The sequence below is a fragment of the Ahaetulla prasina genome, chromosome 1 (genome assembly GCF_028640845.1).
Source record: "Ahaetulla prasina isolate Xishuangbanna chromosome 1, ASM2864084v1, whole genome shotgun sequence".
NCBI classification, from domain to species: domain Eukaryota; kingdom Metazoa; phylum Chordata; class Lepidosauria; order Squamata; family Colubridae; genus Ahaetulla; species Ahaetulla prasina.
In genome coordinates, this window is record NC_080539.1 from 166,907,875 (window position 1) to 166,935,111 (window position 27,237).

Here is a 27,237-nt window from a genome sequence, read left to right on the forward strand (position 1 = left end):
AAAATGATGAATTCTTCTCCAGTAAGCCATTTCCTGAAGGGGGCAGCTGGTAGACCAGCTCCAGAAATCCACTGCTTTAGCTAGCCACCTAAACTTCTCTCTGGGTTCACTTGATCCAGCTTTGCACTAGATACTGCTGAGAATCAAGCTTCTTTTCCACTTGTTACAAACACTTTCAGCCAGCCCAGGTTACAAACTATTCTTAACCAGAGGCAGGAGAAACAAAACTAACCTGCTGACCTTTACATCTTCCAGGTATTCCTTTTAATTCCCACACAAATGCACGTCACAAAGTATTGAATCATCACAATTTATATGGAGCCCTGTTGCCACCAGAACCAATGAAACTGGGAATAGTTAAATTGTGAGCGATTCATTTGAATCATAATGCTTGTTTGAGGAGAAAGAAAGAAAGAAAGAAAAAGAAAGAAAGAAAGAAAGAAAGAAAGAAAGAAAGAAAGAAAGAAAGAAAGAAAGAATTTAAGAACACAAATCATATAAACCCCCTGGGATTTATGGGGAAAAGTACTTTGCCCTTTTTATTTTAGTTTCAATGGAACAAATCTAAGGGACGTGAAGATTTCCAGATGAGGAAACTTTTAAGATTTTTTTCTTCTATGATTCTAATTTACTGAATTTACAAGCTGAAGTCTCATATAGTGAGATGGTACTTTCCTCTCCACTGATAGATCACTGAAAAGTGCAACGGTGTTGGTCTAGATGACTTCAAAGATCTCTTCCAAATGTATGGATCTGTTGCCCATGCAAATCGAAATGACAAGTCTTCAAAGACCTACCTAAGGAAAGGAAAGTTTCTAGTGCTTACTTTTCAGCACAAATGGGAGAGATTAAGAATTCAACAATTGGAGGTTGTGGTTACCTCTGTCTGGACAGAGTATTGGCCAGTTTCATTGCCTATTTTGAAATTTGGATGGTGGCTTCTTAAGCTGGCTTCATTTCCAGCTGATCTTAGATAAGCAGCGTAAAGTTTGTCTCTGGTCTATAGAACTTAGAAGCTGCTTAGTGAAAAAGAGTGCTTGTTTCATCCTACAGTGTTTTCATTATTAAAGAATTTCAGGTCTAGGAAAGAATCTCCACCATTTTCAAAAGATGTTGCTGTTATAGGAAAAAGAGCAGGCAACGGTAGGCAAGGCATCAATGGCAGAATTCATAATCTTCGAAGTCTGCCATTGCTTTTTATATGCAATATTAGCATCCAACTGTCTACGAGATAAAATGCCCACTATGATTACCCATGAAATGTAAAGTGGCCCTGAATGAATATCTGATTTTGTGTATCAGCATCTAACTTTGCCCAATTTTCTGACGCGTCCAGTAATGTAGTTTGCTTTGAAAGAAAAATATAAATTTAAGAGGAGAATATCACACACAAGAATTGTTTTGCTCCTCTTTATTATGAGCTTAATACAAAGCTAAATGTGAATTCAAAGATTGCTGCTGGCCTGTGATTTTGACAGGATGGATAACTAGCCAAGCTGAACTATAAACTGGGTTTGTTTGTTTTTTAGCTCAGAGAAAATATTAAAAGCAACACAAGGTAGATGCAAAAAAAGAGACTAGCCAGGTGCTGACCCATTTACTTAGACATCAGCCTCCAAAATAACAGGAATATATAATTGCATAGAAGACTGTGCTGGAGATAAAGCATAAATTTATAAACATAAATTATGTAAGCTAAGTATTTATATTTTTATTTGAAAATATCCCCAAGACGGAATGTAATAATAAAAATATTCAGAGTAAAATAAAAAGCCAGAACAGAAATAAAAACAGGGTAGATTACTGCTATGGGTAAACTTACACATCATAGTAACAGCAGAATAATTTGTCCAGCTAGCCTAAATTCATTTCTATTGGAATTATAATTTGAATTTACCAAGTCTGAATCAGAAATCTGTTTTGAATGTTCTTTATAAGTAATATTTTTTTTAAAAAGAAAGAAAAACAAATTATTAAAGGATAAATGTGATTTTAGACTTTAGCTAAAGTCAAGAGTGGGTTTTTAAGAGTCAGGTTAGCATGGCTACCTGGTGTGTCATGGAGGGTAGGCTATTCCACAAATGATGCCCCCTCAGAGGAAAAGTGACAATCCAGATGTTGTAGCAGGCCATTGTTCCAAGTTCATAATAGCTTCTAGGAAACTAATTAAATTGGAAACAAGCCTGCAATTTTGGGAAAAAATTGAGCAAAAAATTGAAAAATGGAGAATATGAACAAAATTTAGAAACAAATGAACATATTTGCATATGTATGTATGTATGTATGTATGTATGTATGTATGTATGTATGTATGTACAGGGTTAACAAGGAATTGGAGGCCCTGCTGTCTGCGCATGCGCGAGAATGGTAGCTGCCTAGAGGAGCCCGAATCGGCGGTGGCGGCTTTCCTGGAAATGGAGACTTCAGCCTGACTTACCAGGCTTCTCTGGTCCCTCGGCGGGTGGTTCGATCTGTCTGGCTGCCGCTGGAGAGGTTTGTGGCCTCTCGGACATGCGACAGCCGAGAACGGGCCGAGGGACGGAGAGGCGATCCGGAAGGGGGCGGCCATTTTGGAGGAAGCAGGATGCGATGGAGGCGAGGAGGCGAGGGAGGCCTGCTGCTTGTTGCGGGCTTCGGCCTCGGCTCTGGCCCAGCCTTGCCCAGCGGAGCGGAGTGGAGCGGAGCGGAGCCCTGCCCAGCCCTGCTTTGGTCTGCCTTGTTCGGCGGAGCCCTGCCCAGCGGAGCGGAGCCCTGCCCAACGGAGCTCTGCCCAGCGGCCCAGCAGCAAGCTCTGCCCAGCGGAACCCTGCTTAGCGGAGCCCTGCCTAGCGGAGCCCTGCCCAGCGGCCTAGCGGTGAGCCCTGTCCAGTGGCGACCCCGGCGATCGTGGCCGAATTTCAGCGGCTTGAGATCGTCGGTGATCCCGGCCTGGCTCCGACGGCTTCGGGGTGTGGATTCGGCCTGGTTTCAGCTGGTGCGAATTCCCGGCCCGTTTTTGCCTGTCGGCGGGCCTGCCGGCTCCTTTGGCGCCAGTTCCATCGGCGCCAGGTCCATCGGCGCTGGTTGTGCCCAGCGAGGCTGTGTGGTCCGCGTGGCGCCCGTCCAACGGCGCCCTAGATGTGGCAGCCCCACCGAGGATGGGTGTGGTAAGGCCTCGGTGGGAGAAGAGGCCGGAACCGTGGCTGAGGTTTGTCCCCTCTTTTGGCCTGTTTTATCGCATTATTTCATCGCGTGTCATCGAATGGCCCTTGGTGGCCTGGCTTGCTCCATCGTATTTTCCTTTGTGGCCTTATGGCCTGGCTTGCTCCGTCCTATTTCCGCCCCCCCTTATTCCGGACTATGGGTCATCTAAACTGGGCGGTCATGCATGTCCATCTGCGGGATGGAGTGGATTGGACTGGATTGGACTAGCTTGGACTGGTCTCGGGACTTGGACAGACCGCTAGCCACATCTACCTAATTAAGATCTCTTGTAGAACTGTTCCCCATTGGCATGCCATGGAGACTGTCGGCCTGTCTGTTCCTGTTTTGTCATCGCTATCCAGTTCCTGCTCCATTTGTCCTTTGACCATCTGGACTCCGCTGGAAGATCTACCATTTCTGTTACTTTGGGAGTTTACCATCTTAGCATCCCTCGCCGATTCGCACTTTCCTATGCGCTACACTGCACGTGAACTCTGCGCCTGCAGGTGCCCCGCCTGCAGGAATGGCCCATATCGCTACCAAGGGCCGGCCTCAATGACGGGCCTTGGGACCCACAGAGGTGGCATGCGAGAAGAAGGAGCCTTTGGGGGTTTTTAGACAGGGTATTTTTAAGGGGTGGGAGGGGTAAGGCGGGTGAGGGGGGTAGCCCGTCGGGAGGGAAACCAGTTCCAACGCATGCTCGTGGCGATTATCAAAAGGGTTCGGAGGTTATGGGGGGGGAGGGTGTTCCTTTGTGTGAGGGTGAGTCTATTGGCACGGTAAGTGGGAGGGGCAGATATGGCGGAAGGGGGGGATCGTATCGACACAGGGGGTCACGCGTTCGATGTATGCAGGCGATCGCGTGCCCCGATCCCCTTAACTTTACCCGTTCCCCGGATGGTCAGGACCCTCAGAGCCTGGGCCTTCGTCTGATGCTATGCAATGCACGGTCCATGACCAATAAAGCCCCCTAATACATGATCTAATTCAGGGGTGCCGCGGATATTATAGGCGCACGGAGACCTGGCTGGGCATTGAAGGTGTGCCCTGGTTGAGATGTGCCCACCGGTTTCCGTGCATTCCATCAGCCGAGGGCCCAGGGTAGGGGTGGAGGGGTGGCGGTTGTGATTAAAGAGAGTCTAGAGCCGAGGGAGACCACTGTACCTCAGATAGCCGGGTGTGAATCCCTCTGTGTGAGGTGGGGTCATAGATGTCAGATGGGCTTACTGGTCGCGTACCTGGCTCCTTGCTGCGTGACAGCTGCCCTGCCCGAGCTCCTAGAGGTGCTTGCCGGGGTGGCGGTGGAGACCCCCAGACTTTTAGTCATGGGGGACTTTAACCTGCCATCTGCCGGCTTGTCATCGACGGTAGCTCGGGAGTTCTTGGCCTCCATGACGGCCTTGGACCTGACTCAAGTAGTGGATGGCCCCACTCACATCGGGGGTGGCACACTGGACCTGATTTTTGTCTCTGGTCAGTGGTTGAGAGATCTGGACTTAAAGGAAATAGTCATTGAACCTTTGTCATGGTCAGATCACTCTCTCCTTCGCCTGGACTTTCTGACCGCTACCCAACACCGCAGGGAGACGGAACCATTACGTTGGTACCGTCCCAGGCGCCTGATGGACCCTGAGAGGTTCCGGACGGAGCTTGGGCCATTTCCTGAGGGTCTGGCTCACGGCACGGCGGAGGAACTAGCTGCAGCCTGGGAACGGGCTGCGGCTGGGGCTTTAGACCGTGTCGTGCCTTTGCGGCCTCTGACCCGGCGTAGATCCCAACCGGCTCCTTGGTTCTCCGAGGAGCTGAGGGGGATGAAACGCCGGAGAAGACGCCTAGAGAGCTCCTGGAGGTCCAGCCGTTCAGAGGCTGATCGGACACTAGTTAGATCCTATACTAGGACCTACCTAGTGGCACTGAGGGAAGCGAGGCGTTCCTACGCCTCCTCCCTCATTGCATCGGCAGATAACCGCCCAGCTGCCCTGTTTCGGGTGACCCGCTCCCTCCTTCACCAGGGGGAGCGGGATGACCCGTTGCAGGGACGTGCTGAGGAGTTTAACGGTTATCTATACGATAAAATCGTTCAGCTGAAGGACGGCTTGGACCAAGATTGTAGTGATTCGGACGGGATGTCTGAGGGCGGTCTTGGTGATGTTGTGTGGGATGAGTTTGACCCTGTGACTCCCGAGGACATGGACAGGTTGCTGGGTAGACTGAATGCCACCACATGTTTACTGGACCCGTGCCCCTCCTGGCTGGTGCTGGCCACTCAGGAGGTGACACGAGGCTGGCTCCAGGGGATTACGAGTGCTTCCTTGTTGGAGGGAGTCTTTCCGGCCGCCTTGAAAGAGGCGGTGGTGAGGCCCCTCCTCAAGAAGCCTTCCCTGGACCCGGCTGTTTTAGGTAATTATCGTCCAGTCTCCAACCCGCTCATGGCGAAGGTTGTAGAGAGTATGGTGGCATATCAGTTCCCCCTGCACTTGGAGGAAACTGTCTATCTGGACCCGTTCCAGTCCGGCTTCCGGCCCGGTTACAGCACTGAGACGGCTTTGGTCGCGTTGGTGGACGATCTCTGGAGGGCCAGGGATAGGGGTTGTTCTTCTGCCCTGGTCCTATTAGACCTCTCAGCGGCTTTCGATACCATCGACCATGGTATCCTGCTGCGCCGGCTGGGGGGATTGGGAGTGGGAGGCACCGTTTATCGGTGGTTCTCCTCCTATCTCTCCGACCGGTCGCAGACGGTGTTGACGGGGGGGCAGAGGTCACCCGCGGCGCCCCACTTGTGGGGTGCCGCAGGGCTCGATTCTCTCGCCCCTTCTGTTCAACATCTATATGAAGCCGCTGGGTGAGATCATCAGTGGCTTCGGTGTGAGGTACCAGCTGTACGCTGATGACACCCAGCTGTACTTTTCCACACCGGGCCACCCCAATGAAGCTATCGAAGTGCTGTCCCGGTGTTTGGAAGCCGACGGGTCTGGATGGGGAGAAACAGGCTCAAGCTCAATCCTCCAAGACGGAGTGGCTGTGGATGCCGGCATCCCGCACAGTCAGCTGAGTCCGCGGCTGACTGTCGGGAGCGAGCTACTGGCCCCGATGGAGAGGGTGCGCAATTTGGGCGTTCTCCTGGATGAGCGGCTGTCTTTTGAAGACCACTTGACGGCCGTCTCCAGGAGAGCTTTCCACCAGGTTCGCCTGGTGCGCCAGTTGCGCCCCTTTCTAGACCGGGATGCCCTGTGCACAGTCACTCACGCCCTTGTGACGCCTCGCCTGGATTACTGCAATGCTCTCTACATGGGGCTCCCTTGAGGGGCATCCGGAGGCTACAGTTAGTCCAGAATGCAGCTGCGCTGGTGATTGAGGAGCCCTCGTGGCTCCCGAGTGACACCTATCCTGCGAGGCTGCACTGGCTACCTGTGGCCTTCCGGTGCGCTTCAAGGTGCTGGTGAACGCCTTTAAAGCGCCCATGGCATAGGGCCGGGTTACTTACGGGACCGCCTGCTGCTACCGAATACCTCTCACCGACCCGTGCGCTCTCACAGAGAGGGACTCCTCAGGGTGCCGTCGGCGCGGCAGTGTCGCCTGGCGACACCCAGGGAAGGGCCTTCTCTGTGGGGCTCCCGCCTCTGGAACGAACTCCCCAGGACTTCGTCAACTTCCGGACCTCCGAACCTTTCGCCGCGAGCTTAAAACTCATTTATTCATCTGCGCTGGACTGGGTTAGTTTTTTAGTTTATGGGTTTTTTATGGGTTTTAGTTCTAAATTTTAATTCTGGCCAATTTAATAAGGTTTTTAAATTGTATTTTAATTGTATTTATTGTGTATTTTTTACTTGGCTGTGAACCGCCCTGAGTCCTACGGGAGAAGGGCGGTATACAAATTTAATAAATAAATAAATAAATAAATAAAAATAAACACGGAACATTTTAAAACTGAGTTAGCACTCAAAAGAGGAGGGGAGAAAGATGCCGTTGTACAGATAAGGGAGGTAATAACAGAGCTTTCTTTTGCTCCACTTAAACCTTGGAGAGGGAGAGCACATGCCATGTCTAATTTTGAGTATAATATTTTATGAAAGTACCAGCAAATTCAAAAAGATTCAGATGAAGGCAACAATGATAAAAGGTTTTTGAATAGTTCAAAAGTCAAGGAAACCTGAAGGAAATGAAAAATTTGAATTTATTGCCTGTCTTTTTCATAGGTGAATAATCCAGAATTGAGCATTGCCCTCTGGATTGAACCCTGATGACAGGTAGGTCTCTTTACTCTAGAAAAAGGATCAGTTTCTCTGGTAAAATAGACTGAAGCTTTAGATATGTGGGAGAATTGAAGCCAAACGTGTCATTAGCAGAGTATAAAAGGTAACAACTTTTTTTTTTTTTTTTTTTTTTTATTCAAAAAGTTTTTATTGGTCAAAAAGGGTTTATACAAATACATATCAGGTATGGTAAATTTTCATTTTTCTTATCCAAAATAAGAATTTTACTCAAATTTTTTAACACATACAACAGCCATATGGCAAGCAGGTGACACGAAGTAGCTAAGTTTACAAATCTTAAATACGTAATAAAGAAGGGTCAAGAATAAACAGAATATCGTACAAAAGAGAATAAGGAAAACCAACACAATCCCAAATATCTTTATCACTTCCTAGTTTTGGATCTCAGAACTCTGGGTTCAGCCTGACCCAACTCCAGGGCCGCAACAGCGGCAGCCGCCTCCGCCCATGGTCTATAACCTCCCTTCTTCAATTCCTGGGTCATCTGATTCCAGGAGGGCTTTGTGTTCCTCCACGTAGGCCGTAGCCTCCGCAATTGTACTAATTTTTTCGTAATGCCCTCCCGGAAAATCATCAATCCCTCTGGCATCAGCCATCTGAAGCCCACTCCTTCTGGTACAATTTGCTTGACAAAAGTAATATTTCTTTCTCATTTCACGTACCTGTCTGGGAATCTGCCTCAGAATGGCTATCTCCCTGCCCCTGTAAATCAGTGCCCCACTCCTATGTTTTCTAAGAATTTCATCTCGTCTCTCTTCTCACAAATTTGACATGAACCTCTCTGGGAACTGCATGCGTGCATATTGTGAATTAACTCTATAAACTCGATCCACATCCCAATTCATGAAATCAACACCTCTCCCAAGAAATTCTCCCAACAATTTAGTCACAACATCTCTCAAATCTTCTTGGTCCACTTCTTCCAAATTTTGAAACCTAAGGAAATAAGACAATTTATCCATCTGTTGTCCAAGCACAGCATTGCCTGTCGTCTCCTCTCTTTTCTGCACTGCCCGCATCTCACCCTCCAGACCTTCCACTTTCTGCTTGTTTTCTGCTGAGACTTGTTGAGTATCCTTTAAATCCTTTTGGATAGTCACAATTTCTACTCTTATTTCCGTTTGGCCTCTTTGCAAATCATCCAATTTCTTGTCCATATTAGATAACTTTTCCAAAATTCTCCATCTCTCCAGCAGTTGGTCTCTGACCTTTTGCCATTTGAAAAAAAATACAAAATCCTCAGGCAAGCACAGTATCCTTGTAATTTCCTCCGGATCCACCAGGGGGCACTCACAGGAGCAACGAGTCCAGAGTACAGTTAGTCAACCAGGAAGCCGAAGGGAAGTGATGTCATCAAGATTCTCATAGTGAAGGCGGAAGCTGGACTCCACCACTGTTCCCCAGAGGGAGGGGGGGCCTCAAACCCTCCCTCCTAAATTTCTCCATCACCTCTTCTCTCCAGAGCTCCACAAAACCGGTAATCTTCTTATTTTAAGTTCTCCTCTCTCCAGAATGACTCGTGCTCCTTCCAACCGCAGGGGAGAAAAACCCCCCCGCACTCCGGAGCACTCCACTCGCGTTTACCGATATCCCCTTCCCTTCTCCATTCCTCAATTCTTCTCCATTCCCTGTTCACCACCAGGCTGCTGCAGTTATAAATCCAATGCCCCGGTGTCACCAGGCACAGCGGCCCAGGCGACGACCAAAGTAATGGCCGTGGCCTGTGGCCTCCAAACCCCGCCGAGCCTAGGACGCGCCAGCATCGGTCCCCACAGTCCCGTATGTCGGCTGGGAGACCCCTGGCGAGCCGTCCGTGCGGCAGGTGTCCTTTTCGGAACACCTGGCCCCTGAGGGCCTCGGCGGCGGCCGAATTCGGGCGCTGGAGGCAGGAGAAGCCTTCCAGACGACCGTTGCCGCTGGACACCGGAAGTCGTCTCCGGTAACAACTTTTTTTTATTGCAACCACGTAAATAATACTCCTAGTGCACCCTATTAACATTGCATTTTATAATCCTTCCAGCCTAATCAGATTACTATATTTTAATCACTGTGTATAGATATTCTCATTCCTATCCAGTATGATAAACATGTAAAAGTATATATGTCATCTTCATATTTCACAATTAGCAAAGAAGTTCAAGCTCTTTACCCAAAGTATCAGTAGCTGAAACAGAAATAAAAATAATAGCTCCTGCAGAGAGAGAGAGAGAGAGGGAGGGAGGGAGGGGGAGGGAGAGGGAGAGAGAGAGAGGGCAGGAGGGAAGGAGAGAATTTAGAAACCACCCAACTTCATCACAGAGTAACTCTGATATAGTTTCTGTTAGGCATCTCAGGGTAACTTCCCGTTATACAGGCTAGGCTGTTCACAAACAAGCTTAGAAAAACTCTACTTAGGACCTCAAAGGACAACTTGGATAGAGACCCATATGATATAAATCAGTATGAGACCGTTTAATATGTTCTGCACTCTATTCTTCAATTCCCTATTAGTACATATTAATAATTGCATCAATCACAAACTGCTGTGTATAGTTCCCACACATTGTTCACCATTGGGCAACCTTATTTAATTGATTGACACTGGTTGTGGGAGGTTGGAATTACATGCAGTCTAGGACCAGCTCAAAGTTGATTTTGAATGAGGCCCAAATTCAAGGACTTTTCTTTGAAAATTGGTTGAAAGAGACTGGTATCATCAGCGCCTCTACCACAAAAAAAAATTATATAATGCAGGAAATGTAAGCCCCAGTGGTCACTGGACTAATGTATAGCACCTTCAGAAAATAGATGGGACTCACATGATGTAGATACAGTTCTACAGAGGAATTATTGAGTCTGTCATCTGTACCTCTATAACTGTCTGGTTTGGTTCTGCAACCCAACAAGACATACACAGATTTCAGAGGATCATTAGAACTGCAGAAAAAACAATTGCTACCAACCTGCCTTCCATTGAGGATCTGTCAAAGTCAAAAAGAGGGCTGAGAAAATATCTAGACTCCTCACATCCTGGACATAAATTGTTTCAACTCCTACCCTCAAAAGGATGCTACAGAGCACTACACACCAGAACAACTAGACACAAGAACAGTTTCTTCCTGAACATCTTCACTCTGCTAAACAATAATGCCCTCAACACTGTCAAACTATTTACTAAATCTGCACTATTAATCTTCTCATCGTTCCCATCACCCATCTCCTTCCACTTATGACAGTATGACTGTAACTTTGTTGCTTGTATCTTTATGATTTATATTGATATTGTTTCCTGATTGCTAATTTGTACCCTATGACTATCATTATGTGTTGTATTTTATGATTCTTGATGAATGTATCTTTTCTTTTATGTACACTGAGAGCGTATGCACCAAGACAAATTCCTTTGTCCAATCACACTTGTCCAATAAAAAATTCTATCCTATTCTATTCTATTCTATTCTATTCTATTCTATTCTATTCTATTCTATTCTATTCTATTCTATTCTATTCTATTCTATTGCCAATGTGAGTATCTGATGATGTTTCTATGATTCTAGCAACCAATTTCATACCTGAATTCCATACACAGTAAACAAAATGAAGCATTTCATCTATAGGCAAGTAACAATGGCTTCTGGCAAATATTTCCTGAAACAGATTAATTTGGAATTGACTTGTCCATTAGCTATAAGCTTCTTGGACAAATTAATGGCATTACATGGAATCATCATACACAACACATGGAAACATCAAAGTACTGAAGCAATACTTTGGTCATTAAATTGTATGTTAATTCCCCCCCCTATAAATTCTTCACTTTTTTACATTTCAACGTTTATTTCTGTTAATGAGGATCATACCTATTATCAGAGAATCAAGAAGTAAGGTTTGTTTATTTCATCAATAATTACCTAAATTTTCCCCAATAATTTAAAAACTCTTAATGCTGAAATTTCCTACCTACAGGAAATATTTATGACAGGTAACAGATGATAGGAAAGTATCTACTGGATGTTTTGTGGAGAATTTGCAAAAAAACTGTAGAGTTTGTCCAATATCTTTATAGAAGAAAGTAAAATGGCAATTTTACATAAAATGTGTAATTCTATATTCTATTGTTCCTGCTATTTTGCACTCGATCCCTATTCAATCAACCTTGGTCCTTCAAGCCGGAAATCTGTCCAGCTCGGAGCTAAAACATTTCTCTTCTAACCAATACAGGCAAAACCAAACCAAAACAGAACAAAACAAAACCCTCCTAGCAGACTGAAGAATATCCAATTTCAAACCCTGGCAACTAAAAAAAAAAAAGAAAGTGTGGGGGGGATCTCAGGGGTAAAGATATTCCTCTGCCTGAGGCTTTGGAAAGCTGTTGCCTGTGTCACAGACAATACTAGGCAAGATGGACCCAACAGAATGTACATATGGAACCATTATTTAATTTAGCACCTTTAATACTCAGAGAAAAAGTCTCATTGCAACCTTTGTCTCCTTCATTTGTTTCTAGGGTATATGAAGATAAAAATGGCACTCCGTCTTGCATTACCTTGTACAATTGTAACTTGTCATATAAATAATGTCCTTTGTACCAAAGTAGAGAATATTTCATAGAGGATAATCAAAAATTCTCAGTGTAAATCTTGAGAAAGAACATTATGTCATCTTGAAGTCAAACCAGCTGATAAGAACTGATTACAATCAATTAATCAATCAATCAAATGTATACACCACCCAGCTCACTATAAATGACTGGTAGATTTAAAATAAAAGAGAGCATAAAACAAATGAAACATATACAAATATTGTTAAAAGATGAACAGGGAGTCCTCAAGGCACCAGACACCCCAAGGGTTGTATACCACCCTTGGATCCCCAAGCTAGTTGGCAGAGGCAGGTCTTAATGCTCTTCCAGAAGGCCAAAAGAAGAGGGGCAGCCTTAAGTTCTGTAAACCACGTTAGATGTAAGAAATCCTTATCTTAAGCAGTGCTTTATTTATATTTATACACAAATATGCAGTAGTACGAAAACTGGAGGCAAACTGTCACAAAGAAGAAGTACAATACAATCTGTTACATCTTTGAAGGACCTTTGTCCCCGTTACAATTTTAAAATTGTAATAGCTCAGGCTGTTAGAAGCCTGTTATTAGAACACAGCAGCCTGCAATTACTGCAGGTTCAAGCCCGGCCCGAGGTTGACTCAGCCTTCCATTCTTTATAAGGTAGGTAAAATGAGGACCCAGATTGTTGGGGGGGGGGGCAATAAGTTGACTTTGTAAATATACAAATAGAATGAGACTATTGCCTTATACACTGTAAGCCGCCCTGAGTCTTTGGAGAAGGGCGGGATATAAATGTAAATAAATAAATTAAAAAAAAAACAGGAGTAAAAAAAATCTAAAGTCCTCTTTTTAACTTGCAAGACATTCTTGTAGCTTCAAAGGTCCTCAAAATTAATTAAAAACAACATGTTGTCTACCTGCTCTTTAAAAAAACATTGCATTTGCATTAAAACAATGATGTGAACTTACAAAATGTAGGGCAAAAATAAAAGCTAATATCCCTTTCTGAAATGGAAAATAAATGCTAGGAGAAGGCAATTTAGATCAGAGAAAATAGACAATCCAGTCCTTTTTCCTGCTCACTAATTTGCCATTCCTCAAATGATTTGTTCCAGAATCAGGATCCAAATCTGTATTTTTAAAGAAAAGATCAGTCACTCCTCCACTTTGAGTATTTGTTTTCTGCAAGAAAGTAATATGAAGTGTATCCTTTGCAAAGCAATATATAGTTTGACCTTTATGTCTTTAAACTTTCTATCTTTCCCACTTCCAAGATGTATTGGAACTGCAGTTCCCAGAATTCCCAGTAAAACCATATGAACAGATTGCTTAAAAGTATGTTTTTACTTTAGCCTTAATTATACTGAAAAGGTCTGGGCTTGAAAAGGACATGGCTATCAGACTTCTCCCCAGCAAGCTAGGCTGAAAACAGATGAATAGGTATATTAGAAATTTAATAATTGCTTGTGTATTATAGAAAAGCTAAAAAGCCATTAAGAATTCCAGTGATAGCTCTATATCAAATGCATGTTTTATTTTCACTATATTCAATGTTCAAATTCTTGTTCCTGTTTGTTCTGTCTTTATGTAAAGGGTTGAAACTGAAACTCTTTTGGATGGGATGAGCATTTCCCGTTAGTTTTCTTTTTAAATTTTGGTAACATCCAGTTCTGGTCTATCCATCTATTTGTTCTGTTTGTGTGAGAATTATCTCTGCTTATCACTTTTTTAAATGTATTTTGAATGCAGAAAGCCTAGTATCTCTAATTAAAAGGATGAAAGACTAAGAGATAAAAACTTACCAGAACAACTAACATTATCTTGACTGAATGAACTACTGTATATCAAGAGCAGGCAATCTTTTTTGGATCCTCAAATTACATAAGCCAATAGGTCAGAACTACTAACTGGGTCCCCATACACAGACACATACTCCTTCACTCTGGGTGCACATACACACCAAGGCTTTAATTTTAAAGGACTCTACTCTTCCCACAATGCTGCGCAGTTGAGGTTAAAGTAAGTTTAATGTAACTGAGATGGCTTTTTTCTACTGATATTATCATAGCGAGAAAAGAAAAGGCACAACTGCAAATTGTTTCTGAGAGTGTAAAAGGAATAGTGAGACTGGCATTTGTGTAACTAAGCAGAAAAGACTACTCAAACCTGCCCATTTCTGGAAGAGATGGGGGAAAAATATCAGACCAGATATAGGGCAATTATAATTGTACTTCCCAATTTATTTTATTCCTTGCTTCAGGAAGACATTTAGAAAATAATGTTCAGATTTATGTCTCTCAGTTTACATTATCAAATAATATATAATGGTATTTCTTTACTGATTAAAAAGCTAGTATTCTACCATCTCTTACATTTTATTACAGAAACTACAGTATTGACAGCTGGCAAGCCCTTGAAAGAACTGACAAGGTATTAAAGCAAATAGCTGCCTTTAATCTGAGAGTAAATCCAACTGAAATGGGAAGGCAGGAAATAGAAGTGTGACTTTCTTAAAAATGATATCTATAATCCATCTGCTGCACTTACAAATAAGTCTACAGAGATAGAGCTTATAGTAAGACAAGACTTAGGTGCTGTTGCTGCGGTGTTAGCTCAAGAGAATATTGCTGAGACTTCCTCTTACGAAAGTCAGGTGTGCCTGATTGGGCCACATGCACAGGACATAGAATAATAGAGTTGGAAGAGACCTTGGAGGTCTTCTAGTCCAACCCCTTGCTAGAGCAGGAGACCCTATACCATTTCAGATAAATGGTTGTCCAGTCTCTTTGTTGAAATTTTCCAGTGATGGAGCACCCACAACCTCTGAAAGCAAGCGGTTCCATCGGTTGATTGCTCTCATCGTCTGGAAATTTCTCCTTAGTTCCAAGTTGCTTTATTTTATTTATTTTAGTTCTGGGTTGCTGATTTTGTGTTGCTTCACGATGCTGTTCATTGTGAAGTAGCACAAACATCAGAATATACATGTATACATACATATATACATATGTATGTATGTATATATGTATGTATACTTTTTGCTCTTATCTATTCAAGAGTTCACCGAAGCTCTTGATGTTTGGGTAAGCAAAGGAAGTGGCAGATGTTTCCAATCTATCTGTGATTCTCCATGCACAGATTTTTCTCCCACAAGGCTGGAATAACTGATGGCAAAAAGGATTCAGTGAACGGCCGTTTGGGCTGCTGTTTGGCGTTCTTCAGCCTGAAAATTCCCAGACATCATTTCCTCACAGTGCACAACCGGCCCACATATTGGAGGTTATGATGGACTTGAGGACTTGTTCAAACATTTTTCTCCTTTGGGCAATGCAAGCATAAGCCTTTGTTGAACTTACTCCCAATGTGTCTGCACTGAATTTTCAGGGATTGGAGACCATTGTGTCTTTGAACATCATGTGATTAATGGGAAGAAGAAGAAAAAAGCATCATCTGTTACAAGTGTCTTTTGAGAGAAGAAAAGTTGCAGGCAGCCTATTGTTTTGAAAACCAGTCTACCATGCCTTTTCTAATAATGGGCTTGGCAACAGGGTCATAGAAAAGTATGATTTTTGACAACCAATCACTTTGTATCTGTCCCTAAACTTCTCTTAGAACCTCCCTTATCCATTTTACTCATAACTGGGTACAGAATCTATGCCACCCTTTTTCAGTATCTGATAATGGCAAAGGAACTTCTCGATGTTTTTCTATTAGAAATTGTTCTGAGAAAGATTATGTTTATCAGGTTGCTGGAATCACATGTTTTTCAAGATGGCACCTTCTAGGTACTCTGGACTACAGCTCATCATCTGGCTGGGCTGATATTAAATGCAGTGCCTTAATTAAGGTACAATATTGTGGAATACATTTTTGAAAACAAGAGTAGGAAGAGGACGACTTTTCCTGTCCACCTCGTAAGTTCTTACTTTGTAGTGACTCCTATTTGAAATCAGTTTTTAAACTTATTAATTTCCTAATATACAACTAAATATTACTAAAACTATAATGATTAATAAGATTTAGCAGATCTGCCTAAGTTTTAAATTACTTATTGAGTGAAGAGACTTCCAAAGGATCATCATTAAGCAAGGTAGTATTTAGGAGACATGCTGGAAATTTGCATTTCTCAATGCATCCACTTACAGTGTCTGCTTTAAAACTGTTTTTAAACACTTTAGAGCTCTAAAACTTGCCAACTTGCAACTTAAAAGCACATTCTCATAAAATGACTGCTGAGGTATTTAATCAGAAAGATGAAATACAGACATCATGAAGTTGGCAGTCGCACCTACTTATTGCACAATAAAAAGTAAACATAGTCTTTTTCATTTCATATAATTCCACATGATTTTGCATAACCACTATCTTACAGAAGGATTTAAATCTTTCTGGATATTTCTTTTTCTCTGTAACTACTATACTAATGTGCTCATCTTCTTGGATTCGTCTTGATTAGCTGATGTTCATGAAAATGTTTACTGAAGAACAGAATATTGTTTGTCATGGCAAAAAAAAGTTGATTGACTTTCTGTGAATTCATATGAAGTGAACTACTACACAAAAGCTTCCTTTTTTGCTGCTCCAATGACAATACAACCCCACAGATACTGAACATAACTCAGCAGCAGGGCCCTCCTCTACCAGGAGGATATATAGTTTATGTAATGCAAAAGAAGATATAAGCATGTCAGACAAGTTATGGAGTCCTATAGAGCCTTACTCAATAAATACAAGCTAAAATAGTGCTCAAACTTGGGAACACTGAGGAATATGTGGACTCTCACTTCAACATGCTGGCTGGGAAATCCCAGGAGTTGAAGTCCAAACATCTAAAGTTCCCAAGGTTGAGAAACAAGTTGGTGAGATATGAGCCACGATGGTGCAGTGGTTAGAGTGCAGTACTGCAGGCTACTTTTGCTGACTGCCAGCTGTCTGCAATTTGGCAGTTCAAATCACACCAGGCTCAAGGTTGACTCAGCCTTCCATCCTTCCGATGGGTAAAATGAGGACCTAGATTGTTGGAAGCAATATGCTGATTCTGGAAATTGAGACTGCTTAGAGAGGACTATAAAGCACTATAACTAGAGAGCCCTGCTTAGAGAGGACTATAAAGCACTATAACTAGAGAGCCCTGCTTAGAGAGGGCTATAAAGCACTATAAGTCTAAGTGCTATTGCTATTGCTATAAACAGAGGAGCAAAAATAGGTATGGCTGCTTGTTTTAACTTTAATTTGCCCAGATTTTTTTTTGTTTCTTCCTTCTCTCCTTATTTTCTAGACAATAGCCTGTGCGAGATCACACTTGCAAAGTTCAAAAACCATTCAAAAATATTCATGGGAAATTTGTAGACTTAAGAGACATAGATCACTTATCCCTATTTAAGGGATTCAGCAGACAGATTTCACTTTAAACTCTTATTCATTCTGAGAGTGAAAGAGAGACAGATCACAGGATGAAATGTAAGATAAGAGTAACTTAAAGACTTGTTTCCAAAAATTTAATATAGTTTAAAGATACAATCTTCCCATGTAATTTGTTTTTCCGACACTGAACATGAAATCTCTTCTATACATTTTACAAACTAAATAACAATCTTTGTTTTTAGAGGAAGGCAGATAAGTTGTCTGAAAACAGGGGAGTATGATCAACAGCTGAAGTAGAATTCAATTAAATGTTCAGCTTGCCATTTGGCCACATCCACTCTATTTTGGAGTCAAAATGGCTTTGACTGTTTCAAACTTTTCACTATCTTCAGAGGAGAGAAATAAACTTGTAAAAGAAGATCCAGGTTAAAACAAAACAAATTTTGCTATGCCAGCACTATTAGAATTATAATTTCATCAAGAAAACCTATAGAGAAAACTCCCATTACTGAGTTAACAGGAAGGAACTGTATTTCTTAAATTCTTTGCACTTAGTATTCCTCCAAATGTACTATCAAAATCAAGCAGTGCATTATAAATATGCAACAAAGTTACAAATAAGATGCAAACACTAGCATCCTAATGTTTTCATTTAATTACCCTTGAAACGCATTCTATTTAATATTCATTACTCAAAAGCCAATTTAAAAGGGAAAGAGGTGATGGTACTTATTCAGAAAGACATGCTTTCATTCACAGCAATAGTTATCTAATATACGGAAGTTAATAAAGCAGATTAATCTACAAGTCCCTTTAAGCCATCACTGAGTTTAGAACAACTGCCTCTTTGACCTTTAACCCTCCTGCTGTGCACCAGTAGCAGGTGCCAGCTGCGCTAAAATGACGGCTGACGTGGTTGAACGCAAAGGTCTTTTCTTACTTTGCTTCGACCAGCAGTTGACCCTTTAGGAGCAATTATTTCATCTGTGGGCCTAAAGGGTACAAAAACCAGAAACTGATAAACAAAAAGCATATAGACACCAGCTGCCTAGCCTGAGGGTACACCTCGTCCCATTGACACCTCTAGCAACTTTTTTTTTGAAAGCCGAATTATACACTTTTTTGTCTCCAGCCACACAGACTTTGCCACAGTTGTGAACGTCACTCCTGCTGCCCACAAAACTGTATTGTTAACTGTTTCATATGCTTCATTTAGACAGTAATAGTCCTATCAGAATGATTTAACTCCATGTTTTAAGAGATGCAAATGATTTAAGTAGCTTGAATAGTCCACAAAAAGACTTTGGAATAAAATAGCAGATTATTCTGTAAACTTTTGTGCTCATCATTTAAGTATGTTGTAATTTTTACCCAGGTTTTTGCATAAATTGAAAGGGATTTGCCTTATATCTGCATCAAAACTTCTGGAATTATTGTTTTGTATACAGGGTTACTCTGTCAAGATGAGTAAGAAACGTAAATTGTTTTAAGTGCAAAAGTAGAGCAATCAATATATAACAATTTACACGCATTGTCAAGGTTAGTTTCTTTAAAATTATTGATGTTATTAAACTATCAATCAATAGCTGAAAAGCCCAAATTAATGTCAAACAATAAAATAAATGGCATTGGGATTGAATTTTAGTTCATTCAATATGGTGCTTTTTCTGGTTCTGTAATCACTCAAATCTCAGCTGATTTGGCCCACAGCTGTCATATTTTTGTTCTTCATTTTTTTTTAAAAAGTGATAATGCTTGTTTACATAATTAAATTTGATAAACAGATAATATTGTAAACAGAGATACAATATCCTAAAATCTAATGTGATACCACCTTAAACATGTTTATAACCTAAACAAGTAAAAGCTGCCATCCAAAGATTATTAAGCATCCAAATATGCAACTGCCTTTTGGGGCTTCAAGGCTTACAGTATTGTGTTGTTAGATTGTTTCTTTAATTTAAATATGTGAAAGTTTACCCACCAATTTCCCCCCATTATCTTAAGTATGAAAATTACATCTTTTTTTCTTAGTCTAAGGAACATCTTTTTGGACTGAGCTTCATGGGAATTCATGGAATAATTTTCTAACCTAACTCCAATGTTGTGTATAGTAATATTAAAAAGAAGAGAGAACATCCTCAATTTAGAAGAGAGCCAGATTGACATTATTCTCTTCTTTATGTAAGCTCATATAGTCGTCATTTCTGCTTAACCTAGGATAGTATAAACAAACATATTTTAGTCTGATTTGGTTTTTAAAGTGAAGCTTTCTTCAAAGTCGCATAATTGCTACAGAGCAATGCAGATGACCTATTGTGCACATATTATCTATTATTACCATTCTGTCCCATTCCCATTTCTGTCAAATGCTAGTGAAACTATTTAACTGAATGGCAGTTTAGTGCAGAAGCAACTACAAATGTCAGCTGAAAAGGTTTCACTAATTAAAAAAAACCAGTCACTCTACCATGCTGGCATTTTCCCCTCTCCCCTGAAGGGGACGGGGAAATAATAAAGACAGCCACAAAAGATAAGGGGCACTGAACATTTCTCTAAATCCAAATGGACAGTTGAAATGTTACTAATTTTACTATGTAATTTTACACTACGACCCCTATATTAGTCTGGTAAGGCAGACTAATTTTTAATCACTTGATAAACTATATACCATTCTTGGTATGCAGCTACTTCACTCAGTTTACTATCACTAAGAGCAGCCAGAACTTTAATTGCTAAGAACAAACCATACAGCATATCTAAGTATTAAAAACTGTAAAAATATGAGCTACCATAAAGAGGGGTAGCTGAGTAAGACTGAATTGAAATATGAGATGCATGATGTGAAAATGTGCACTTTCACTTTAAAAAAACTATATTGCATAGTAAAGATTAACAAAGTTTCTATTTACATCATAGCAACTTGTAAGAGTTATAGTTTATACAGGCTACTCAAACATTAGTTGATTAAAATTTAAGGCTTTCTTTTTAAGAACAATTGGACGGCACTGGCTTTTGTTTAATCTTTATAGAAACTGAAGCATTTTAACAAAAGAACAAACAAGCTGACAAATGTTTAAACAGACCATGTTTCACTGCACTGCAAAATAAAACATTAGCAGTTAAAAGTGAGACTGATAGGAATAGGAAACAAAAGACTATCATATAACCAAATTACAAATTATGTAAATAAGTGTGCATGTCCTTTCATTTATTTACAGAGAATGTATAGTTTCATTTATGCAAGTAACAGCAATCCCACATGCTTTCTATTTAGATTTCATTTCATCAATAAAACTGGCCGACTGAAGCAGGTAAAATCTTAAAATGCATTTTTCAATCCTACTATGTGTTCTGTGCTCGAGTTGCTGTTCTACGTTGAGATTGCATAAGTGCCTTTTGCGTAAAATTCTTAATAACACTTGATGTTTTAAATGCTTCTAAATACACGTACAATACTATTATTTCTGGACTCAAGACTGTAGCAGAGGATCAGCTGTTGGGATAAACCAAGGGAGCCAAACAATGATGCACTGGAACACTCCATTTTTTGCTATGTGATCATATTAAGGCACTGAACCCTCTCATAAATTATTTGCAAAGGTTGCTCATCCTTTGTGTTAAGACATTTTTCCTAATCTGCTTCTGAAATACCTGGAGGCATAACTCCTTCGGGGAGGGGGGAGGAGTGCAGTGTGACCCAGTGATGAAAATGGTGGACTGGGAAATCGTAGGTTCAAGTCGACCCTCAGACTGGGAAGCTCACTGGGAGATTTTGAGCCAGGCATACTCTCTCGATCCAGCCTACTTATTATGGAAGGGGGGGGGGATGATGGAGGGAGAACGATGCACGGCATGCTGCCCTTGAATGAAATCTAACAAATAAATGAATAAGAGGAAGTGGCAAGGACTACGTGGAATCTGGTAGTGTGGCTAAGTGCAAAGTGGATTATGAAGCCACTAGCTTCCCCCAGGTGATATGTTTTTCTGGCTAGGCTTGCTGCCCAAGGATGCTATACCTCTGAGTCACTAGGAAGTCCCAAAGAGATTTTCTGTTCCACTACCTATTGCCAACTTTCCTTTCCTGCTTTGATTTATCTCAACTTTGTATGGACAGAAATTAGCCGACAGTTGGCGTGAAACTGTGGAGGAACCTCATCAACATTTATGATCTGTCTCAATTATATTAGGTCTTTTTTATCCTCATAAGAATAATGCTAATTGGTTGTTTAACTGGGCTGTCATAGATCTGCTGCTGCTGCAAAAGCGTAAGATGGACCCATCTGTAACTTACCTTATACTACGATAGTCTCTTTAAAGAGCCAACTGTAACCCATTTCAAACTACACGTAGCTATTGATCTCATGTTACTTTTACAACAATAATCCAGCAGCCCAAAGGATAGCAAAACAGGATAGTGCAAAATTATGCTGAGTTATTTGAAATGGCTTTTAAGCCCTATACTTTAAGAGTACTTTCCCCCTAGACCCACTGAAATACTAGCCATATGTCTATGTTCCTATTAATCAATCAAGAATAAGCTGGATGTGGGACCGGATATTTGAACTTAAATTTCTGCAGTATTTTTAAACAGATAATCCTGCAATATTGTCATATAGCAATGTATTAAAATGCATTTTCATGAACTTAATTACAGGTAGCCCTCGACTTACAACATTTCACTTAGTGACTGTTCGAAGTTACAATGACACTGAGAAAAGTGACTTATGACCATTTTTCACACTTACTTCCCAAGGTCATGTGACTTACATTCAGATGCTTGGCAACTAACTCACATTTATGACAGCTGCAGTATCCCGGGGTCATGTGATCACCTTTTGCACCCTTCTGACAAGCAAAGTCAATGAGGGAATCAGATTCACATAACAACCATGTTACTAATTTAACGGCTGCAGTGATTCACTTAACAAATGTGGCAAGAAAAGCCGTAAAATGGGGCAAAACTCACTTAACAAATTTCTCACTTAGCAACATAAATTTTAGGCTCAATTGTGGTCATAAGTTGAGGACTACCTGCATAAGTTTCCCCGATTAATTCAACACTTATGATGTGCAAATATTTAGGGACACATCTTTTCTGCTTTAAAAAGAGACATGATGTAACCGTGTTTCCATCAAAGCAGACAAATTGGGAGAATATTTAGCTTCATTGCATCACTTTAAAGAACTGACAAGTCTCTTTACGCTCACAGTACAATTAGTCATTAGGGCCTAGTTTTCTAGCACTGTTAAGCAATTTGTAATAACCCTTTTGTTTTAATAGGGTTAGGCATTACTTACAAGACACAGCTGTCTAGAAAACTGAAACCTCTCGTTGTGAAGCAACATTCATTTGGCTGCATGATAGTCAAATCAGCTCTAAAGCTATGGTTTAATGGCCTGCCGATGAATAATCAATGGATCACTTTTCATCTGAGTGTGAAAATGAGAATAATCTAATTCACTGTCCCTTTGGTAAGATGCAAAGCCTAGGGTTCTATTTCTATTCAGGGGCTGATTTATAACCCAATGGAAATCTGATGTAAACATATAATCAATGAGTCCCATCATTGTTGATAACCACCCCCAACTGGCTCACTCCCTCATCTCAAAGAGCTATCCCTTTAGGCTATTAGCTTTATCCAGCTAAGTCTTTCTACTACTCCTGCCTGCTGCTTTTACCTTGCCCATTTGTTCAGACCAGCAGAGTCAGAAGTAATTTTATACGCAGCAGAGAGCGGGTAGAATTGATTTTTCACTCAGCACTCAGTTCCCATCTGAATAATTATCAATTTTACTGCCTCATAAAGGGAAGAGTCAAAATTTCAAATCAATTCAAAAGAGCTTCTGAGAGTAGAGAAACTGTACAGAAGGAGAGAGGTCAAAATTGGCAATGACCTCGGGAGATGATGTCAGGTATTAGTACACTGAATGGTTGACATCAGAAGCACTCAATGCAGTGTGACTTGTGCTAATGCAAATCATATTTATGCTGACTACTGGAGACTGGTCATAAATATTTAAAAGAGTACCTGAAAGCCTACATTCAAACTAAATATAATGTATTCCACAGATTGCGAAGCTAATAAAGACATATCATACCTTATTCATATGCTATAAATTTTAAGATTGCAAAGTATCATTGACACAAAATAGAACATTAAGGTCATAAGAACAGCAAATGTAGGAAAATCTGGGTTTGAGGCCAACGTACCTGATCTTCCTGATTACACAGCTGAACTTTAGAGTGAGGTTGTAACGCTGGGCAACAGGCAAATGTGAAATACATTTCTAGGTTCTCATCAACTTTTATTCTACTTGAGTAGAGTGATTACTCCAGGAAGTTGCAATATAAAACAGCGATGGCAATGAATCAGCGAAGATAGTAATAACGGTCCTATACATACTTAAATATTATGCTATGTATTACTTCTCAATTTGGTTTTATTTGGAGGCAAAGATCACCCAAAGTAATCTCAGCAATAAATAAGAAGGATAAATCTTGTACACTTAAATGGCAACCATATTGCTGGTACCTCATAATCAGCACAATCCTCAGGTTACTGAAGATCATGAGAACTCTACAAATAATGTTACTGTGATTTGATTGCATCCATAAATTTAAGCAGTTATTTCAGGGAGATCCTTGCTAACAGGGATCTACTTAAAATGCTTGCCCGTCTGTTATTTGGAAGCACATTAAATCTTTTATCAAGGTACATTCTATCTCCTATTAGTATTAGACAAGCGCAATTCCAACTGATGTTTTATTTTCTCATGATACTTTCATTATTCTAGCAAAAAACTATTTTGAAAACAAGGTAATATGAAAATGCTTTAATGTCAGGGAATCATTAAGTTTAAAAGTACCACTAGGCTACTCAGTCCAACCCCTTGCTCAATGCAGGAATCTAAAATAAAGAAACCCCATTACATGTCAATCCAGTCTTTGTTGGAAGACATCTAACAATGCCAGTTTTTGTTGCTACAAGTTGATTTTTTAAAAAGCTGACAACTATATGCCCAGTAAACTGTGCAACGCTTCAGATCTGACTCCGAAAGACAGCTTCAGTGCATGAAAGAGCAATAATAAAGCACTTGGCAACTCATCGAAGCAGCTGCTTCTGTTTCCAGGGGAAGATTTTGCTTTACCCTCACAATCCTGGAAACAAAAATATCTGCTTTAAAGAGTCACTGACAAGTACTTTATTCATGCATTGGTGTGCTCCAAAACAGTTTTTCAAAACTGAATTCAAGACAGTGCATGCCATAATGCCTAAACATCTATCCTTATATGGAAGATACAAAAAACTTTTAAAAGTCTATACAGTATTCAAAATGCAGCTATCTATCTGATTAGAAAGGCTTCTTTTAACATTTTCAGCCCCTTATAATGCTTTTTTCACCACTACAGTACTCACTGTTGATATTTTCACTAACTATTCCAACAAAAGATAGTTATATTCCATTGTATGTAAATGCTTCTAAAATTCTATCATCTCATCAGTTCATTGATGTATTCCTGGGTCATTGAACTCACACAACTGAGATGCTTTGGGGGACAATGCAGAAGCTTGTGGGATGACTGAAATGGGGTCATTAGTAACTGCAGTGGTAAAACTTAAGAGAACTGCATTATTAAATGTAAAAAGAAAATCTTTAAAAAAGAAAGTTCAGAAAGATAAAGGCAAAATAGTGATTTTGAATTTACCTGCTGCAGCACCTCAGAGTTTTGCTGCATGAAATGCAGTAATCTTTGCCCGTCTTGGGAAATCTCCCTGATTCTCAGGGGTTTCTTTTCTTCTTTTGCTATGTGCTTGAAGAGATAAGTAACAATGTAGTCCAAACTTGCACAACAGCTAGAGGAGACAATCGTATCTGAACATTAAAAGAAAAAGAAACACAACATTGCAATTTCTGAAATAATTTCACTATCAACCAACTTACATTGAAATGGGATTACAGAACTATAATAAGGGTAGACGGGACCGTTGCTCTTACTCTGTTTTTATAACATATTCCAAGTAGATTTCACTATGACAATCCCTTATCTTTCACTCTACTGCAGCACAGAGAGAGCTTTTGCACCCTACTGGTGCTCTGCCTGGTTTTACGCACTCCTGCTGGCTCTTACAAATTCAAGGAATCCAGCTGTTTCCTTATTGCTATGAAATTATGAATTCTGAAGAGTTTGTACTTGGGGGAATAAGAAAAATATATACTGTTTTTGCAGTTTTAATCTGAAAAACCACTGACATGGTCAGAATAAAAATGCATACATAGATTAAATACCTATGGCATTCACAGATACTTTTCAATACCAATACTGGAGAAGTGACCAAAATTTCTCCACCACCATAAATATTAAAAGGCAAAAGATTAATACAATCTGCAGAGAAATCACAATATAAATTGCATTTATATGGAAAACAAAATATCCAGATGACATAAATGTTGGAAAACAAAATGAATAACCAGCCCTTCTTCCCCAAGAAACCAAAAGCAAAACAACTGAAAACCAACCATCCCCCATGAAATATGTAACTTGTATAGTTTAATTTTTATCATTTGGTTGTTATGAAAATACAAATAAAACATATTTTAAAAAACTTGTGAGAAATAAAACAGCAAAGGACCACCTTTACTTACTATATTTAAAGCAAAATATTATAACAATAAATTCCTGTTTTATAATTTACTGTTTGTAAGGTACTAGGCAACTATTCTGTGCAATATCATAACAGCAAAATAACTGTGGATGTGTTATACAAATCAGTCTCAGAATCCACATATTACTCAATAGGTTTTGAGAATTTTTAAAGGGAATATTATTTATATTTATACTCCTCTCAGCCAGCAGCAGGGGTGAAATGCTCCAGGTTCGGACTGCCTCGCATGATTAGGTAGCGATGGAGGCTGCTGGTTCGGAGGACCGGTAGCAAAAAACCCTGGCCCCGCCCCACTGCCTCTGCTGAGCTGCACCATTAGCAGAGGGTTGTTTTTTTTTAACTTTTAAAAGCCAGTTTTTCTTCAGCCGAAACATGCCTTTAAAAGTAAAAAAAAGCCTTTGAGGATCTCGCCTCTCAGCTGAGATCGGCAGAGCCTTTAAACTTAAAAAATAAATAAATTAAAGTCTCCTCTGGCGATCTCACCTGAGTTCCTCATCAGCAGAACCTTACTTGTACTCTTACTTGTAGAAAACATGTTTTCTACAAGTAAGAGTAGAGATTCTAAAGCACTTACCTGATTACTGATGAACGCATGGCTTAATTGCTTAGCTAATCTATTTCCTCAGTGATCAACTAATGCTGGCTGAGGAACTCTGGGAATTGAAGTCCACAATAAAATAAAATAATAAAATAAAACAAAATAAAATAAAATAAAATAAAATAATAAAATAAAATAAAATAAAATAAAATAAAATAAAATAATAAAATAAAATATTTGTGCAGCTTTCTGAGATTTGGTGTGTTTCTGTAGTGTTTCACTCTAACTACACAAACATACAAAATCTCAGAAAGCTAGATGTGGCATTTTGTGTGTGTGTGTGTGTGTGTGTGTGTGTGTGTGTGTGTCAGTTGTATTGTGTGTGTGTAAAGTGTGAAAGTTGGTTTTTGAGCTTTTTGTGGCTGTGTGAAGTGTGAAGTGCAGCTGCTTTTACACTGTGTGCGTGTCAGTTGTGTTGTGTTGTGTTGTGTGTGTGTAAAGTGTGAAAGTTGGTTTTTGGTACATCTTATTGTTTTTTATACTTTGTTTATTATTTTTATTATTTATTGTTATTGGCCACACCCACCCAGTCATCTGACCACTAAGCCACGCCCACCAATCAAGCCACGCCCACAGAACCGGTAGGGAAAATTTTTAGATTTCATCCCTGGCC

The 27,237-nt window shown here is 40.6% G+C and overlaps 1 protein-coding gene across 3 annotated transcripts in view; it reads right to left on the reverse strand.

Moving 5' to 3' along the window:
* The window catches only part of RANBP17 (RAN binding protein 17), a 225,166-nt gene that overhangs the window by 13,391 nt on the left and 184,538 nt on the right, over nucleotides 1-27,237 (reverse strand). For all 3 annotated transcript variants that reach the window (XM_058180874.1, XM_058180853.1, XM_058180863.1), the window contains exon 25: nucleotides 25,069-25,235. In XM_058180874.1, coding sequence (XP_058036857.1) covers nucleotides 25,069-25,235 — 167 coding nt within the window. The remainder of the gene's footprint in view (nucleotides 1-25,068; nucleotides 25,236-27,237) is intronic.